The 20,837-nt window shown below is 47.7% G+C and overlaps 1 protein-coding gene across 1 annotated transcript in view; it reads right to left on the bottom strand.

Moving 5' to 3' along the window:
* Positions 1-9,503: 9,503 nt before the first annotated feature.
* Positions 9,504-20,837, bottom strand: part of MAX (MYC associated factor X) — a 157,209-nt gene continuing 145,875 nt past the window's right edge. The window contains exon 4 of the mRNA XM_029598891.1: positions 9,504-10,150. Coding sequence (XP_029454751.1) covers positions 9,963-10,150 — 188 coding nt within the window. The 3' untranslated portion in view covers positions 9,504-9,962. The remainder of the gene's footprint in view (positions 10,151-20,837) is intronic.

Below are 20,837 nucleotides of genomic sequence, written 5' to 3'. Positions count from 1 at the left end.
GAACAGCAGTATTTAACCAAACCCTTGCAGAAATAAAAAGAATAATTGTGCTGTTTAATGATGCAAAGAAGATTAAAAACTAGGTGTCAATATATAGAGCAATTTTTGCCAAGATATCAACAGGTCAACCTTTGTTTCTCCTGTTTCATTATAACTGTCTCTTTTATGAACTACAGTACTTTGGTTGCTTCATAGCATGAACTGTATGGGCCAACAGCTACATTCTTTTCAATGTAGGATTATTAAATATTTTACCTCATTGAAGCATGATGTTTAAATCTTACAAGCTATATATATATTTAATTCTTCTTTAATGAGTGAATCCATGTGTTAGAAGGCTACAGATATGATTACTTGCACCCAAAAACCTATACTTATACATATAATTACTAAAATGTCAATATTCCACTCAACCAGACTCCGCTCACCTGACTAGACGCCCCGCCTAGTCTCAGTATATAGTTCCTCCCAGTTATGCTGTCCTTCTGCTTCCCGGCTACTCTAGCCCCCGCCCCCCCCAAGTTCTTTCTCCTTGTTATATGTAACTTTTTGCCTTCTTGTTTTATGGTTAATTAGTTAGTCCCTATGTTCAATGTAAACAGATTTGATATGAATCTTTTTTCATGAATATCAGTATAGAAAAGTGTTAAATATAATTGGGCTTCTACTTGTCAATAAATTTGTATCTATATTTTGTTCTGGCACCTGCCATTTATGCCCTCTTGACACTGTTCGCGGGGAACCAGTTCTACTGCGCCTGCCACTAGAAGGGTGGAAAGTTCCGATTGGAGGACGACCTGATGGGCAGACAAATCCCACGATGGACAAGGAGGCATAAGCATTGGCAGGTTAAATGTAAAACATTGATAAGATAGGCTAAGAGAGAATTTGAAAAGAAGGTCATAAAGGCAAAAACTCATAATAATTTTTTTTTTAAAATAGAGGCAGGAAGCTTGCAAGGGAATAGTTTGGACTGTTAGATGATCGAGAGGTTAAAGGGACACATAGGTAAGATAAGGCCATTGCGGAAAGACTAAATTAATTCTTTGCTTCGGTGTTTACTGTTGAGGATGTTTAGGAAATACTTGTTCCAAAGACAGTTTAAGGATGATGATTCAGATGAACTGAACCAAATCATGGTGAACTTGGAAGATGTAGTAGGCCACATTGACAAACTGACGAGCAGTAAAGCACCTGGAACAGATGGTATACACTGCCTTGTTCTGAAAGAATTTAAAAAATGAAATTTCAGATCTATTACAATTAATTTGTAACCTATCATTAAAATAATCTGTTATACCTGAAGACTGGAAGGTGGCCAATCTAACCCGGATCTTTAAAAAAGGCTCCTGAGGTGATCCAGGAAACTATAGAGCGATGAACCTGACTTCAATGCTGGGAAAAATCGTGGAAACTATTATAAAGAATAAAATTACAGAACCTATAGATATGATTTAATGGGACACAGCCACAAGGGAAGTCTTACCTCACAAATCTGCTACATTTTTTTTGAAGGGGTGAATAAACATGTGGATAAAGGCGAACCAGTATATAGCACAGTTGCTTACCTATAATAGGTGTTCTCTTAGGACAGCAGGATGTTAGTCCTCACATGTGGGTGACATCATCAGATAGAGCCCGACATGGGAAACTTTGGCAGACTGAGCATGCCCAGCCTGCTGCTATCCGCACTTCCACGCAAGGTCCCCCTTCAGTCTCGTAAGATAGCAAAATAAGAGCGAAAAAATAAAACAAAATGAAGGTGAACCCAACATCGTGGGAAGGCAGGCGGGATTCCTGGGGATTAACATCCTGCTGTCCTAGGAGAACATCTGTTATAGGTAAGCAACTGCACTTTCCCCTAGGACAAGCAGGATGGTAGTCCTCACATGTGGGTGATTACAGAGTTCCAGACTGCCTCCTGTGAACAGAGGGACCCACAGTAGTTGAAGAAGGTGCCAACAGGCACAACACAACTGCGGCACTGTGGGAAACAGGGACAGTCTGGCCTCACCAAAGGCACAATGAGAACAGTTGGGTTCAGGATTAGAATAGATTGCGCAGAACAGACTGGCCAAAAGTGCTGTCCTGGTGACTATCCCTGTCAAGACAGTAATGGGCTGTGAACGTATGGAGAGAACTCCAGGTCACAGCCCTGCAGATATCAGCAACAGGGTCCGCATGCAGATGGGCCACTGACTCCGCCGTAGCCCGCACATAGTGAGCCTTCACCCTGCCAGCCAGCTGGAGGCCTGCTTACTCGTAGCAGAAGGCAATGCAATCTGCTAGCCAGTTGGATAGGGTCTGCTTTCCCATTGCTGTTCCGAGCCTGTTGGTGTCAAAAGACACAAAGAGCTGGCTGTACAATCTAAGTAGAAAGCGAGCGCCCGCTTGCAGTCTAGGGCATGGAGAGCATGTTCCCCTGGGTGCGAGTGAGGCCGTGGGAAGAATGTAGGTTGGATGATTGACTGGTTGATGTGAAAAGCAGTCACCACCTTGGGTAGAAATTTTGGATGTGTGCGCAGCACTACACAATCATGTAAGAATTTCATGTAGGGAACGAACGTAACTAGGACTTGGATCTCACTAACCCTGCGAGTGGAAGTTATCATCACCAGGCACACAACTTTCCAGGTGAGGAACTTCAGGTCACAGGATTTGAAGCTCGAATGGATGCCACATGAGCCTTGCCAGGACGATGTTGAGATTCCTCGGGGTTGCCGGCAGGCAAAGCGGGGGCTTCAGTTGACCTTGGCCCCGCATAATTGAGAGTCAATAATTATTGATTTCACCGGATGGTATTGGTTATTCTGGTTTCTGTGAAACTAATGATTTTGTGTGTTATGTACATGTTAAATTACATATTTATTATGTACGTTTATGTTGTACATCACCTAGGCCTGTTTGTGTTAGGCGATTAATACATTTTAATAAATGAAATGAAAATGAAATGAAGCATCCGACCAGTGGCTGGACTGAAATGGATGCCCCAGCAAACCCCTGGTGGTAGGCGCTGAGGTGTACTTGGACCGAGCTGGTCTGGAGGCCAGACTCGAACAAATGCCACAGATAATCCAGCAGGCGGGGGAGCGGGCAGAAGAAAGGGTCCAGTCTGTGGTCCCCGCATCTGGTGGAGAAACGTTTCCACTTTAAGCTGTAAGACTTCAGAGTGAAAGGTTTCCGGGATTCAATCAAGACCCTGGAGACCCCATCCGAGAGCTGCAGAGACTGGAGGATCATGCGCTCAACATCCACGCCGAGAAGGCCAGGGCCCGGAGGTTCGAATGGCGGAAGGTGCCTTGGTTCTGTGATAGGAGGTCAGGGGCCGTCCCCCAGTTGAACCAGTGCACTCATGGGCAGGTCCTGGAGCAGAGGAAACCACACCTGCCTTGGCCAGGACGGTGCCATCAGAATCATGGTCCCCCCCCATCCTCTTGCAGCTTCATCAGTCTTCGAGAGGAGCGGAACTTATTGTTACGCGTACAGAAGGCCTTGCCCCCGGTGAAGGGAGAAGGCGTCGCAGGCCAGATGGCCCTTCCACGGGATCAGGGAGCAGAACATGCTCACGTTGTGATTGTGGGGAGAGGCATACAGGTCCATGTCCGGCGTGCCCTAGCAGTGGAATAGACTGGCTGGTATCGCCGGGTCCACGGACCACTCATGTGGTTGGAAGGAACGGCTGAGGGGGTCCGCCAACGTGTTTAGGTGGTCTGGAAAGTATGTGGCTCACAGATATATTCCCTTGGAGAGGGCCTAATCCCAGACGTGCAACGCCTCCTGGCAGAAGGGGAAGAAACCCATGCCTCCCTGCTTGTTAAATGTACCATATCACCACTTGGTTGTCCGTTCTGATGAGGACGACTTTGGAGAAGAGCCAGTCCTGGAAGGCCCACAGGGCATACTGGATCGCCTGCATCTCCAGAAAATGTATCTAGCAACGGGACTCGGCCACAGTCCAACGGCCCTGCCTGAGTATGTAGGCCATTTGTGGTGAGGGTCACCTGGGGTGGGGAAGGCTGAAATGGGAGTCCTATTTCCAGATTGGGCAGGGCTTCCAACCAAGCTAGGGAGAGATGGAGAGGATCTGTGACCATCACTGGCGCTTCCAAATCCTGAGATGCCTGCTGCCATTGACATCGCAAGGCCCACGGCAGGTCCCTCATGCGGAGGCGGGCCAAGGGGGTCACGTGGACCGAGGCCGCCATATGGCCCAGCAGGTGGAGCAGCAGACAGGCTGGTACAGTCACTTTGTTGCGAACGAGGGTAGCCAGCGATGAGAGGGGGACCGCTCAACCCCTGGGCAGAAAAGCCTTTGCTTGTGCCATATTCAACCTGGCACCAATGAAGTCCAGCCGTGGAGATGGATTGAGTTGTGACTTGGGGAAGCTGATAAGAATCCCAGAGTCTGTAAAGTGTTGACCGTCAAGACTAGAGTGTTCCTGGCCCTGGAGTGTGAATCGGCCAGTCATCCAGGTATGGAAAGATGTGGACCGAGCAACACCTGAGGTAGGCAGCCACCACCGCCAAGCATTTTGTGAAGACGTGTGAGGCTGATGCCAGCTCAAAGGGCAGCACTTTGTACAGAAAATGTGCCGATCCCACCAGAAAGCGGAGGTACCTCTCTGTGGCTGGGGCCAATTGCAATATGGGCGTAAACCTCCTTCAAGCCAAGGGAGCAGAGCCAGTCTCCTCTTTGGAGGAGCGGAATCAGCATGCCCAGAGAGACCATCTTGATTTTTACTCTTATGAGAAAACAGTTCAGCACCCTTAGGTAGAGGATGGGGCACAGGCCACCGTTCCTCTTTGGAATGAGGAAGTACCTAGAGTAGAAGCCGGGTCCCCACTGTTCGCGGGGAACCAGTTCTACTGCGCCTGCCGCTAGAAGGGCGGAAAGTTCCGATTGGAGGACGACCTGATGGGCAGACAAATCCCACGATGGACATGGAAGAGCAGCCTCTGGGAGCCTGCTGAAGTTTAGGCAGTAGCCCTGGCGGACAATGGAGACGACCCAACTGTCTGAAGTGATCGTTTCCCAGCGGCAGGTGAAGCAGAGGAGCCTGCCACCGACTGCGGGAAATCGGCCGCCATGGCAACTAGCGTTTGGCTCGAGCCCCCTTGCCACCAGTCAAAAACCGGCAGATGGGCCCTGCTAGGGGGCTGGTTGGGGACTTGGTACCCATTGTTGTCTGCCTCAGCCTCTGGGACTGGGCCGAGGTGGCTGAGTACGGGCAGCTGAAGGGAAGTATTTCCTTGGCCGGTAGAAGGGTTTGCGAGGGCCCGGCCTGGAAGACCTTCTGGAGGTAGAAGGGCCCTCGGAGGGGCTGGCGGAGAGTTGCTGAAGAGTATCATGCTGATCCTTGCACCATGACTTCTTTTACCTTGTCCCCAAACAGGTTCTCTCCTGTGTAGGGGAGGTCCGCAAGTCTGTCCTGCACCTCTGGACGAAGGTCGAAGGCTCTGAGCCAAGCCAGCCACCTGGCACAGACGCCCTGGCGGCTAGGTGGGCTGCAGTCTCAAAGACATCGTAGGTCAACCTGATCTCGTGTCTACCTGCTTCCAGGCCCAGCGTAGCGAGGGCCGTCAGGGACTCCTGCTGTTGCTGCGGGAGGTTCTCCGCAAAATCTTGACTTGCTTCCCCAAGCTGCGGTCATATTGTGTCATGTACAGCTGGTAAGCCGCAATACGGGCCACCAGCATCACCCCCTGAAACATCTTTCTCCCAATGTCAGAGTGCCCGGTGTTCACACCCCGGCGGGGGCAGAAGCATGTATCCTGGAGTGTCTGGCCTTTTTGAGTGCGGACTTCACCACCGCAGACTGGTGGGGTAAGTGCCACTGTTCAAAGCCCACTGCCTGTTGAACATGTAAGTCGCATCAGCTTCCCTGTTCACCGGGACCACAGACACTGATGTTCCCACAGGCGGAGAAGGAGCTTTTAAAGATGTTGTGGACCGGCACCACCATGACCTCTTTGGGAGCATCTATGAACTCGAGGACCTCCAGCATCTTATGACGGGAGTCCTCCTCCAACAGGAGTTGGAAGGGGATGGCGAAAAATAGGTCCTCGGGGAGGGGGGGGGGGGTGTGAAGGCTCTGAGAAGGGTTCGTTGGGGAGTTCTAACAATGCGTCCAAGGAGTCATTGCCCCACGGGTCATAGGGGCCCTCCTCCTCACTAGGGTCTGGATGCCAAGGGCGGGGAGCAGGAGGGGCACCAGGCCTGGGCCCCAAAAGCATGGAGGGCCGTGGAGGCACAGACAGCATCGATGGGCCCTCAAACATCGAGGGGGGCATCTGCCATTGTACACAGGGGGACGGGACGGGACCGGTGGCGGCCTGGGGAACCATGGGCATGGGCACCCCATCCCCATGGCCTCATCCTCCTCGGAGGACCCAGGAATTGGGATTGCTCCAGTGGAGGGCATTAGTGGGCGAGGAAGCATCAGGGGCCTCTCGGGCACTGGTTGCATCAGTAGGGTACCAAGGACGTCCAGACGCTCTAGCAGGGTTGCGAGTATGGAAGGCTGAGGCTCAATCTCCCACTCCACGATCCTTAGGGGTACTGGAGAGCGGGACCAGCAGGGGGAAAAATGGGGACGGTTCCCCTTGGTCCTTAAGCGTGGAGGATACAGACGCCAAAGTGGACGGTTTTGAAAAGCCAAAAAGTTTCTCCATTTTGTCCAGGCGAGCATGATACCCTTTGGGGGTCATTTGGTCGCACAAACGACAACCTCTGACGCCTTGTGAGGCCCCCAGGCAGAGGATGCAAACCTCATGTGGATCCGTGATGGACATTGTCCATGGGCACTGGGGGCACTGTCAAACTCAATGACACCATTGGAAAAAGAGGTCGGCGTACGGTCGATGACCGACAGGGAACAGAATGCGAAGGGGGACCCGACGTAGAAAGGGGGAAAAAAACCCACCGAAAAACGCAAAACAATGCTTCAAGGGATTGGAGCTCCACAACTGCGAGGCTACTGCACCGCGGAAAAGAAGAGACTGAAGGGGGATCTCACATGGATGCGCGGATAACAGCAGGTTGGGCATGCTCAGTCTGCCAAAGTCTCTAGAAACTTTGACAAAAGTTTTCCGTGCCAGGCTCCATCTGATGATGTCACCCACATGTGAGGACAACCATCCTGCTTGTCCTAGGAGAAGTGGTGTATTTGGATTTTCAGAAGTCTTTGACAAAGTCCTCATGAGAGGCCTATAAGAAAACTAAAAAGAAATGGGATATGAGGAGATCCTTTTGTGGATTGCAAATTGGTTAAAACGCAGGAAACAGAGGAGGATTAAATGGTCTGTTTCCATAGTGGAAAAAGGTAAAGAGAGGAGAGCATCAGGGATCTGTACTTGGACTGGTGCGTTTAAATATATTTATAAATGATCTGGAAAGGGGTACGACGAGTGAGTTTGACACAAAATTATTCAGAGTAGTTAAGTCACAAGTGGATTGTGATAAATTGCAGGAGGACCTTGTGAAACTGTAAGATTGGGCATCCATATTGCAGGTGAAATATGTGGACAATGCAAGGTGATGCATATAGGGAAAAATAACCCATGCTGTAGCTACATGATGTTAGGTTCCATATTAGGAATTGACAGCCAGAAAAAAAGATCTGGGCACCATAGTTGATATTACATCGAAATCGTTGGTTCAGTTTGCTATGGCGGTCAAAAAAAGCCATCAATTTTAGAAATTATTAGGAAGAGAATGGCAAATACAACGTTGGATGTCATAATGCCTCTATCGCTCCATGGTGATACAGCACCTTGAATAGTGTGTACAATTCTGGTCACCATATCTCAAAAAAAGATATTATTATACTGGATAAAGTACAGAGAAGGGCGCCCAAAGTGATAAAGGGCATGGAACAGCTCCCCTATGAGGAAAGGCTAAAGAAGTTAGGGCTGATCAGCTTGGAGAAGAGACGGCTAAGAGATCTACAAAATCATGAAAGGACTTGAATGGGTAAATGTGCATTGGTTATTTACTCTTTTGGATAATACAAGGACTAGGGGGCACCCTATGAAGTTAGCAAGTAGCACATTTAAAACAACTTGAGAAAATTCTTTTTTTTTTTTGCCAGGGGATGTGGTTAAGGAAGTTAGTGTGGCTGGGTTTAAAAAAGGTCCATAAACTGCTATTAATCAATAGGAAATAGCTATTGCTTGTTGCTGACATTAGTAGCATGGGAACTCTTTAATGCTTGGGTACTTCCCAGGTACTTGTAACTTGGATTAGCCACTTTTGGAGAAGGATACTGAGCTTGATGGACCCTTGGTCTGATCCAGTATAGCATATCTTATGTTCTTATCATGTGGATACAGAGTCAGCAAGATCAGGATATATACAAAAACTGTTGAAAAGCACTAATCGCCACTCATTGCATAGACCACCTACAATTTGCCCAACACCTCTCCCCTAAGAAAGCATGGCACTAGAAATGTGGCCTTTACGCTTGCCTGCTGTTCATGTGAGCCACAGTTACTAATTAAGCATAAGACAGGGGAGAAATTTTGGATAGTGCAGTGTCACACATAAAAGGTCCATTATACAGATTCCTAATTCTAACAGATGCAAAATAGTAACAGAGTCAACTATGAAAAAATGACACCATTTTACAAGGATAAAATAAGTTTTTATTTATAGTCTTATAGTAAAGGTAAGCCTTAACTTGCAAGACAATTCTTGGGCAGTATGTACAACATACCTTTTATTTCCATGGAATGGAATCAAACATTAACAGACAAATCTACATTGTGTACACTATTTCAGCAAATGCCAGTAACTGGAAAGAAGAAAAAAAGGACAGAAGTACACACAAACAATCCTCCCACCCTCCCCTTCAAAAAATAAAAATGGTGAACAATTTCAGAGCCAAGTGGCTATTTATTCCAACTCTGTTTAGCCAAAAATCAGAAAAATCTAATACATTTTCATATGTGGGATCAGCTGTTACTAGTACCAGGTACAATGTTCGTGGTGTATGTACATAAAATAATCAGTCTGCTATATCTGCACACACAAACAAAATAACAAAGATTTGATCATTACTTTATGAATCTGTAGAATTCCGCATGCGAACGTCATCAGCTGAGTGAGAGTTTGGTTAAGTTTCAACATCAGCAGCAGGACATAAATATTATCAACACATCATCACACAAGATACAAAAAGCACCGCGCCCTATGGGTGCCGCAGTTCCCCAGAGAAATATGCAAGTTAAGGAGCTGACGTATCCATAATAAATAAAAACAGCTTCACCCAGTCTATGACTGGCAATGAAGCAGACTTCATTTACCTCCTCAATTATTTCAGCTTTCTCTCTTCCATTTAAAAAACAAAAACAAAAAAACAAAAAACTGAATTCTCCCTCTCTTGAAACACGTAGTGCTGTATGTAAACAGGAGGAAAAAGGTACAATTTGGTTTCAATCAATTCCATCCATCTTCCCTACACCAGCCCCACCCCTCCACCCCACATGTGTAATTAAAAGTAGAAAAAAATAAGAATACTAATTTGCAGGGCAAATTTAATTTACTTAAAATATGTCTTCTCCTAAAAATCTCTCTGTTCACAGATTCACAAAGTCTATCAAATGAACTTAGCACTGAAGTTCTGTTTAGTAAAACTGATGCAGCACCTGAATATTTGTTCTCGATATGGTCTGTGGGCCTAGATGGCAATATGTTTAGCTGCTGCACAAATTCAAGTGCAACAAGGTTAGTCCTCAATATGAAAGCTGCCGAAACAAGACACAGTTTTGTTTAAAAAAATGAATTGGTTTCAAAGAGGAGGAGGAGGAGGAGGAGGGAGGGAATCAAAGAAGCAGTCCAAGAGCCTCTACTAAAAGGGGAAAAATAAAGTCTTTAAACAGCTTTTGAGGAGGAAGAGGGGGCTATCGAACTTAAAAGGCGATGACAAGAGGTTGAACCAAACAGCCAGTTTATTGCCAAATGTTTAGCTTGCTTCCATTCGTATTTTCTTTCTGCTTTGGGGTTCCTCAGGTTCAGACTCGGAGCTGGAGTCGGAGCCACCATCAAAGGCAGAGATGGTGCTGCCCTTGGCATTGGTGTACAGGCTGTTTTCCGAGGATGAATAGTTGGCCTGCAGTTGGGCGCTTGATTTTGCTTTCTCCAGTGCACGTACTAGAACCCAACAAAAGAAGGACTGTATTAGACACTTAGGAGAACTTAATCCAAACACTGGTTCAGCTCAGATTACAATCATTCTAATGGTACATAATAGATACCTACGATCTCTGGTTTTGAGAGACATCGCCTCACCTTTTCTCCTGTTTCTGGCACTGGTCACAATCTCTCAAAATTAAAGATCATAATCATGTTTATCAACACAAAGCCCTCTGACTATTAGAGAAAGTAATTACAAAAGTAAGGCATCTACTACCACTGCTATGCAGCTGATGTACATATCTTTGAAACTGCTGTTAAGTACTGTAATTTTGTATTTTATGTAGCATTGTGTTCTGCTTTGAGCTCTTGGGATTAAGTGGCACAGAAATATAATAAATGAAATGAAACAAGTCAGCAAACTTGTTTCTAATTCATAGCAAACTCTATGGACTAATTTGTTCTCTGTTTTTTCAGTTACTGGATTGCAGAAGGTGTTTGAGGAGATATATAAACTGTAAGCCCTAACACAAACACCAATCACAACACAATTATGTTTCGAAAGCCCCGCTCCAGCGATGACCTGATTACAGCCCTCACCAATGACCGTGACAAACTAGACTTGACTGACGTAGACTCTGCACTCTCATCCTGGAACCACGTCACCAACAATATTGCTGATAATCTCTGCCCATTACAATTTAAAAAATTCAACCCTTTCACTAACACCAAAAAACCCTGGTACTCTCCAGACTTAAAGACTCTAAAACGCAACCTTAGAAAACAAGAAAGGATTTGGGACAAAGACCCCTCTCCCACTCAACTCGCCAAATACAAATACTTCCTACACTTATACCGGGATAACATCCTTAAAACCAAATGAGACTACCATGCTCAATGCATCCATAACTTTCACTTCAGTGCCAAAGCCCTATTCAACTACGTCTCTGACCTTACCAAAACCGCCCCCCCCCACCCCCCCACCCATGCCAGACAAACAAGCAGCTACGAAATGCCAGGACTCGTTTCCCCACCACCTCTTCCCACTCCAAGGCCCTCATGAAACACCCCCAAGCCTCCTTAAACTCATTCAAGACCACCGCTCCTTCTGAAATAGAATCTCTTCTGAAAAAAAATGAAACCCTCATCTCACCCATCTGACACTATCCCCACCAAACTCCTTCTCTCTGTTCCCAACACTATTGCACAACCTTTATCCCACATCATAAACTGATCAATCACCCTGGGACATGTCCCCACTTCACTAAAACAAGCACTAGTTAAACCTATTCTAAAGAAACCAAAGCTCGACCCAACTGAACTGACCAATTACTGTCCAATTTCCAACCTTCCCTTCATATCAAAACTTCTGGAAAAAATAATCAACCTACAACTGACTACTTAGAAAATAATAATATCCTCTATCCATCACAATTTGGTTTCCGTAAGTACTTCAATACAGAAACCCTCCTCCTCACAAGGACTAGACAAAGGTCACTCATACATCCTCGCACTTCTAGACATATCCTGGGCTTTTGATACCATAAGCTATAAAATCCTACTTGACCGACTCTCTGAAATTGGCATTTCAGGTACCCCATTCCACTCGTTCACTTCCTATCTAAAAGACAGACAATATAAAGTTAGAATAGGTAACCATGACTCCAAAGCAATTAACCTTCCCCAAGGAGTTCCAAGGCTCATCGCTATCTTCGACTTTATTCAATATATACCTCCTGCCCCTTGGTCTTACACATTTCATCTATGCAGACGACGTACAAATCATCATCTCTATCACTGACTCCCTACCCAATGCAATCAAAACCTGGGAAACCTCTCTTTCCGCCATAAACAACCTCTTCATCAGCCTTAATCTTGCACTCAACACCTCCAAAACGGAATTCATGATAATTTCACCCCAACAGAATCCCTTCGCCGCCACCCAAATCAACTCCCTCCCTCCCTCCCTCAATCCCAACTACATATCATGTAAGAAATCTTGGCGTTATCATTGATGACCAACTCAACCTTAAAAAATTCATTAGCACTACTAAGAAAGACTGTTACTTTAAGCTACAAACACTAAAAAACTAAAACCCCTCCTCCAATTCAACGATTTCAGGACAGTGCTCCAATCAACCATATTTACAAAACTCGATTACTGCAACTCACTCCTCCTCGGCCTTCCCAAAATCTACATCACCCCACTCCAAATGCTCCAGAACTCAGTCGCTCGTATCCTCACCAACACTCGCAGGAACGAGCATATCACCCCTATCCTCAAAGACCTACACTGGCTCCCTATACAACAACGCATCCAATACAACACCCTCAACATCATACACAAAACCTTACATACCCAAAATATGCAATGGCTCAATAACTCCCTCACCTTCCACAACACCAACAGACCCAACCGATCCCAATACTCAGCAACCCTAAACACACACTCACCCAAACTTACCTACTATAACTCCACCAAAGAGCGAACTCTCTCCATTGTAGGTCCCACCCTATGGAATACTCTGCCCACCGACCTTCACCAAGAACACAGCCCACAAAAATTCAAACAAAAACTAAAAACTTGGCTTTTCTTACAAGCATACCCATGACCCACACTCTTCCCCCTCCTTCCACCCTACCTCCACCCATTGCCTGCTTCCCCCTCCCCGCCACCATCCCTTTCAAAAACCCCCCTTTCTAACTTATCCACCTCTTTCCCCCATAACAACCCCCATGACCTGCTAATATGCATAAACATTGTAAATAGTCTGTGATATTCATATAGTTAATCTAAATCCCACAATCTATAAATTCCACTCCCAGTTCCCCCTGGCTTACTCCCCCCCCCCCTTAGCTATTGTTGTTATCAACCCTGTTCCACTGTAAAGCAACACCGCTGCCGTTATGTTTCAATGTAAACCGATGTGATGTCTCCAATAAATGTCAGTATAGTAAAAACTTTAAATAAATAAATAAATATAAAGTCATAAAGAGTCCTGCACTTTGGCATATGTATAAAGCAGAGCTCCTTACTATAACAGATGTTCTCCTAGGACAGCAGGATGTTAGTCCTCACAGATGGGTTACATCATCGGATGGATCCCGGCATGGAAAACGTTTGTCAAAGTTTCTAGAACTTGGACTGGCACTCTAAGCATGCCACTAGTCACGCATTCACACGGGGGTCCTCCTTCGGTCTCATAACATAGAATTCACGAGCGAAAAATAAGATAACAAAATGCAGGAGAACCCAACTTCACAAGGTGGCAGGTGGGTTTCCTGAGGACTACCATCCTGCTGTCCTAGGAGAACACCTGCTGCTTTTTAACCCAGCCTCCAAGAGGTGCCACAGATAGTCAAGCAACCTCGGAGTGGGGCAGGCAAGGGGATCCAAGATATGACCCTCGCACCAGATGGAGAACCTCCTCTACTTCAGTCGATAAGACTTCCTGGTGGAAGGCTTCCTGGAAGCTACCAACACCTGAGATACGTCATCAGAGAGGTCTAGGAGCTGCAGGACTAGATGCTCATCATCCAGGCTGTCAAGGCCAATGCTCGGAGGTTTGGATGGCACAGCCTTCCCCGATCTTGTGTGATCAGATCAGGAGAGGTCCCCAGATGGATGGGATCTCTGACTGACAGGTCCCGAAGGAGTGGGAACCAGACCTGTCTAAGCCAATAAGGGGCCTCAAGAATCATGGTCCCCTGGTCCTGCTGGAGCTTCAAGAGAGAGAGAGAGAGAGAGAGAGAGAGAGTCTTCATGACCACTGGAAGAGGCCTGTGCCTCCATGTCCGGCAAAGGCATCTCAGGCTGGAAGTCTGTCCATCCTGAACAGGGAGCATAATTTGCTCACTTTGCAATTGTAGGGGGAGGCAAAGAGATCCACGTCCAGGGTTCCCCACCAGTGGAAGATCCAGGCCGCCACTGCTGGATTCAGCGACCACTCGTGTGGCCAGAACACTTGACTCAGATGGTCCACCACTATATTCTCTGTTCCGGCTAGGTACATCATTCTCAGGAGCATGCCCTGCGACAGAGCCCAGGACCAAATCTGTACTTCCCCTTGACAGAGGAGGAACGACCCAGTGCCTCCCTGTTTGTTGATGAACCACATTGCTACCTGATTGTCTGTCCAGATCCGGACTGCCTTGAGGGAGAAAGTCTTGAAATGCCCAAAGGGCATAGTGAATCGCTCGAAGCTCCAGGTAGTTGATTGACAGATTCCCGAGCCATCCACAGACCTTGCGTGTGGAGGTCATCCACATGCGCACCTCACCCAGGAGGGAGGCATTGGTGGAAAGCACCACTGGAGGCGGGGGAGCCTAAAAGGGACCCACTGCTCCAAGTTGGATAGATCCTCCCACCAGGACAGGGAGACCTAGAGAGGCAGCATGACGCAGACATGTGCTTCGAGGTCCAGGGATGCCTGCTGTCACTTTTCGCCCTGGGCATGCACAAGCAGGCCAAAGGGGTGACATGGACAGACCCAGCCACATGACTCAAAAGACGAAGCACCAGACAAGCAAAAATCTGTGGATGGCTGCAGACCAAGCATGCCAGCGACAATAAGGCAAGTGCCCGATCGCGGGGCAGGAACGCCTTGGCCTGAACCATGTCCAGACTGGCCCTGATGAAGCCCAGGTTTGGCGATGGGCTGAGGTGGGACTTGGGGTAATGACAAACCCCAGAGATTGTAGCACCTGGATGGTCAATAAGGAGCGAAGAGCCCCCTGCTGAGTGGCGCTTTTGACCAGTCAATCATCCAAGTAGGGGAAGATGTGCACCCCCTAACATCTGAGGTGTGCTCCTACCACTGCCAGGCACTTGGTGAAGATCCGGGGGAATGATGCAAGGCTGAATGGCAATATGTGATACTGGAAGTGATCCTTTCCCACAAGGAAGCAAAGATACTTCCTGTGACCCAGGAAGATCGCAATGTGGGCATAGGCATCTTTCAGGTCGAGGGAGCAGTCAGTCTCCTCCTCTTAGGAGCAGGGTGCCCAAAGCGACCATCTTGAACCTTTCTCTTTGAAGGAATTTGTTCAAGGCTCTCAGGTCGAGAATGGGGCGTAGGCCCCCAGTTCTCTTTGGTATCAGGAAATACCAAGAGTAGAACCCTCTGCCCTTCTGGCAGAGGGGAACAAGGTTCTACCGCTCTGGCCATTAAAAGAGCAGAGAGCTCTGTCAGAAGTATTTCCTGAAGAGCAGACAAAGCCCATAATGGACATGGGGGAGAGTCCGCAGGGACGTCCTTGAAGTTCAGGCGGTACTCTCGGCAAATGATGGTGAGGACTTGGGGTCAGCAGTCCACGAAATGACACAGCCTGCCTCCAACAGGAGAGCAGGATGGTGAGGGTATGGTAATCTGACTCACGCTCCCTCGCTCTCAGTCAAAACCCCGATGACTGGGCTCTGCTAGGAGGCTGGCTGAGGCCTGGGGGTCTGTTGCTGACGGGAACGACCTCTGGAACCAACACGTAGTGTGCAAGCCCATGAGGCAGGAGGATAGTATTTCTTCTGATGATCAAAGGATTTCCTCAAGCTTTGTCGTGAGGATTTCCTGACTGAGGATGGCGGGTTGGAAGCACTAACCAACAAATGCTGAAGGATCTCATGGTGTTACTTCAATTGGGCCACTGCATCCCTGACCTTATCCCTGAAGAGATTCTCACCCATACAGGGCAGATCTGCCAGCTTTTCTTGGACCTCCAGCCAAAGGTCTGAGGCACGGAGCCAGGCCATCCTGCGGGCACAGATAACCACAGCAGCCACTCTCACTGCTGTTTCGAAAACATTGTAAGTGGACCTCGCTTGTATTTTCCAGCCTCCAGACCCTGCTGTACTACCGCTGAGAACGCCTCCTGTTGCTATTGAGGCAGGTGCTCTGACAGCTCCTGCACCTGCTTCCATAGGTTCTGGTTGTACTGGTTCATATATGGTTGGTAGGAGGTGATATGGGTGATAAGCATAGCACCCTGATACACCTTCCTACTCAGGGCATCCAACTCCCTGTGCTCTCTCCCTGGAGGAGCTGAGGCGTGGGTGCGAGAGTGTTTGGCTTTTTGTTGTGGGAGATGGTGCTTCTCAAACCTCAATGCCTGTTAGACCTGGAAGATGGCATCTGCCTTCTGATTAACCAGAGGAGCGGACACGGGGTGTTCCCAGTTCCTGAGGAGAAGCTCCTTAAAAATATCATGTACTGGGACAGCCACTATTTCCTTTGGAGTTTCCATGAACTGGAGGACCTCCAGCATTTTGTGGCAGGCGTCCTCTTCCGTGAGGAGCTGAAATGGCTTCAGCCATGGTCCGGACAAAGCCCGCAAAGGAAAGATCCTCTGTGGGAGATCTACGCTTCTCAAATGGTGAAGAAGGCTCAGAGATCTCTGGAATACTCTGAAGAGGATTCAGAGGTGCCGTCCCCCTCAGGGGTCAAATGGGACCTCTTCCTTGCTAAGGTCCCCTGAGGCTGGCGTGGACGACTCCTGCCCAGGCATCTGTTTGGAGACAGAGGGCTCCGTGGGCATTGATAGTCCTAAGGGCAATAAAGCCACCAGGGCACGGAGATCCCAGATGGGCCCGGAACGAAACTCTGGCCATGGGTCCAAAGGCTCTGTAGATGCCAATGGCTGTAGTGAGTCTTCCTCCTTGGAGGACCCAATAATGGGTATCGCTCCAGAGGGGGGCATCGGAGGCCGTTGAGGAACAGATGGTCCTCCCAGCACTGGTTGGGTTGGAAGGACGCCCAAAAAGGACGTCCAGACGCTCTAGCAAGGGTGCCAAGAGAGATGGCAGAGGATCCAGCCCCAGCATGGGGACTGGTGCTGGTTTGATACCCTGCAGGGCTCGGAGCACCGCCATCTGGACCCTGTGGTCCAACTCCTCCTGAAAGCCCGGTGAAGTTAGGACAGAAGGAGGAGGAGGTGTCACCAGAGCCCAGAGGAGGCTCGGTGCCCGGCACCATTATCGGTGGGGAACGCCTGAGACTCCTGGGTCTGAAAGAGGACAATGCATCTTTCCCACGGAGTTGCTTTGGTGGCAGCACAGTGGCTGCCGATGCCGCACCAGCCCCGGGGCTGTGTGTCGACAGTGACCGGTGACTGTGTTGTGGCAATGCTCAGTTCAGTCTTTACCCAGCGCGCTGAGGAGGCTGAAGATCCAGACATCTTGGAGTGCGATGATACCGGAGACGGCCTATCTTCGGCTCCTTTCGAGAGAGACAGGCCCACTGGGGGCGAGGAAAGGGACGGCATATCCAACAGCTCCCTTCAGCCTCTAGGTGTTGACGCCTCCGACGCCAGAGTAGATGGGTCAGATTTTTTGGGCCCAAATAGCTTTTCCATCTTATCCAGCCAGCACAATGGCCTTTGGGGGTGATCTGATCGCACAGATGGTACCCGCAGATGTCGTGCGACGCCCCCAGGCAGAGGATACAGACCTCATGTGGATCAGCGATAGACATGGTCCGCAGGCACTGGGAGCACAGTCAAAAACCAGACGACGCCATGAAAAACAGCTAGCAAGCGGTTGATGACCGGCAGCCACCGAGGAGCAACTCACTGGGAATCGACCGCAATGAAGGGAAAAACAGACACCTAGCACGCTGCTGTAAGGGCACCGACCGGAGAAGAGAAAGTTGAAAACAACTAGGAACACTTGAAGGAAAACTACTAAAGAGCAGAGCTCCAGAAATGCGAGGCAACTACTTCGCGGAAAAAAAAAAAGAGACTGAAGGGGGACCCTGTGTGTACATACGGTTAGTGGCAAGCTGGGCATGCTCAGTGTGCCAGTCAAAGTTCTAGACACTTTGACAAAAGTTTTCCATGCCGGGCTCCATCGGATGATAGAAACATAGAAATGACGGCAGAAGAAGACCAAACAGCCCATCCAGTCTGCCCAGCAAGTTTCGTACTTTTTTTTTTTCTCATTCTTATCTGTTACTCTTGGCTCTTAGTAACCTTTTGGTTCTATTTCCCTTCCACCCCCACCATTAATGTAGAGAGCAGTGTTGGAACTGCATCTAAGTGAAATATGTAGCTTAATTAGTTAGGGGTAGTAACCGCCGCAATAAGCAAGCTACACCCATGCTTATTTGTTTACCCAGACTGTAATTCAGTCTTTGTTGGTTCTTGTCTGTATATAGATCCACTTTTCTTCATTCCCCCTGCCGTTGAAGCAGAGAGTTACGCTGGATATGCATTGAAAGTGAAGTATCAGACTTTCTCCCCTGCCGTTGAAGCAGAGAGCTATGCTGGATATGCATTGAAAGTGAAGTATCAGGCTTATTTGGTTTGGGGTAGTAACTGCCGTAACAAGCAAGCTACTCCCCGCTTTTTTGTGAATGCAAATCCTTTTTTCCACATTTCCTCTTGCCGTTGAAGCTTAGAGCAATGTTGGAGTCGCATTAACAGTGTGTATGTTTATTGAATAAGGATATTATCTCTAGGTAGTAGCAGTTATTCCCACGAGCCACCCAATCTTTATTCATGTCCTCTAGACTTTATGGATCCACAGTGTTTATCCCACGCCCCTTTGAAGTCCTTCACAGTTCTGGTCTTCACCACTTCCTCCGGAAGGGCATTCCAGGTGTCCACCGCCCTCTCAGTGAAGAAATACTTCCTGACATTGGTTCTGAGTCTTCCTCCCTGGAGCTTCAAATCGTGACCCGTGGTTCTGTTGATTTCTTTCCGACGGAAAAGGTTTCTCGGTGTCTTTGGATCCTTAAAACCTTTCAATTATCTGAAAGTCTGTATTATATCACCTCTGCTCCTCCTTTCCTCCAGGGTGTACATATTTAGACTCTTCAATCTCTCCTCATAAGTCATTCGATGAAGAACCTCCACCTTTTTGGTCGCCCTTCTCTGGACCGCCTCCATCTTGTCTCTGTCTCCAGAACTGAACAGAGTACTCCAGGTGAGGCCTCACCAAGGACCTATACAAGGGGATAATCACTTTCCTTTTCTTACTCCATATTCCTCTCTCTATGCAGCCCAGAATTCTTCTGGCTTTAGCTATCGCCTTGTCACATAATGTCTAATGATCTGAAGTCGGCGAAACAATCACTCCAAGGTCTCTCTCCTGCTCCGTGCACATCAGCCTTTCTCCCCCCATCAAATACAGTTCATTCGGATTTCCACTCCCCATATGCATGACTCTGCACTTCTTGGCATTGAATCTCAGCTGCCATATCTTCGACCACTCTTCCAGCTTCCTTAAATCCCATCTCATTCTCTCCACTCCTTCCGGCATGTCCACTCTGTTTCAGATCTTAGTGTCATCCGCAAAAAGACAAACCTTACCTTCTATCCAGTCTGCAATGTCGCTCACAAAGATATTGAACAGGACTGGTCCCAACACCAATCCTTGCGGTATACCGCTTAAAACCGCTCTCTCTTCAGAGAGAGTTCCATTTACCATCACACATTGTCTTCTGTCCGTCAACCAGTTTGCAATCCAGGTCACCACCTCGGCACTCACTCCTAAGCTTCTCATTTTATTCACCAGTCTCCTGTGCGGGACCGTATCAAAAGCTTTGCTGAAATCCAAGTAGATGACATCGAATACTCTTCCTTGATCCAATTCCTTGGTTACCCAGTCAAAAAAGTCAATCAGATTTGTCTAACAGGATCTTCCCCTGGTGAATCCATGCTGCCTCTGGTCCAGCAATTCTCCAGACTGTAGATAATTCACTATTCTCTCTTTCAACAGTGACTCCATTACTTTTCCCACCACCGAAGTGATGTCACCTATCTGTGAGGACTACCATCCTGCTTGCCCTAGGAGAAAGTAGCTGCTGCCAACAAGCTATATACTTGGTTGGTATGTCTGTAAACTGTACAGCAAATGAGTGGTGGCAAATGATAAAACATAAGGACTGAAGAGGCAGGGGGCCAGCAATTCCATTAGTCCAGTCCTCAGGGCTTCCCACTGCTGGCATTCGTGTGGCCTGCCTAGGCCCAAACAACCATGCTGGAGACAGAATGTCCTTTCGTGCAAACTGAAGAGGGTGACTGAACCTCAAGACAAGTCAGAAATCATGTGCAGACATTACTATTGATCACTTACTCACAGGTTAGGCCTTCCCCCACCAATAACCTCCAATCTGGCCCCCTACAACAATTAGCCGCACTCTGTTTTTACACTTCTTTGCTACCTGTTTTATATAATCCTTGATACCATTACTGGCATTCCCTACCCAACTACAAACATGTGCATCGCTGATGCTAAGCCTACTGAACCCATTTGGGGAAATGGAAGAAACAGACAAATTCTGGAGGCAGCCTAGACACTTATGCCAGACCTTTAACCTAGTAGCCCAAAACAAGAACCTCAACTGTCACGTAGTGCCCAATCCCATTATTAAATTGATTCTCCTCAATGCCAGTTCAGTTGATAACAAGAAACCCCACTATCCAAGACCTGTTATTTATCATCCCATTGGCTCTTCAGCTAAGCACATCCAACAAGTGTTTGAACCTGCAGTTCCTCTTATACTAAGCAAGATTACTATTGCAAAAAATCACCAGTAGGGTGAAACTAACCTGTATCATGACAGTCTAATCCAAGCTCACGTTCCTATTAATAGGTGAACAATCCAACACTTGGTGAATTCTGCTTCACACTGATAGGAAGACCAGACAAAGGCTCAAAAAGGGTTCTCACTATTTATTTAATAAATATGTATACCACCTACCAGTAACAAAC

Source organism: Rhinatrema bivittatum, chromosome 4, assembly GCF_901001135.1.
Source record: "Rhinatrema bivittatum chromosome 4, aRhiBiv1.1, whole genome shotgun sequence".
Taxonomy (NCBI): Eukaryota; Metazoa; Chordata; class Amphibia; order Gymnophiona; family Rhinatrematidae; genus Rhinatrema; species Rhinatrema bivittatum.
Note: the sequence above shows the minus strand (reverse complement) of the source record. Positions and strands in the feature narration are given on the sequence as shown.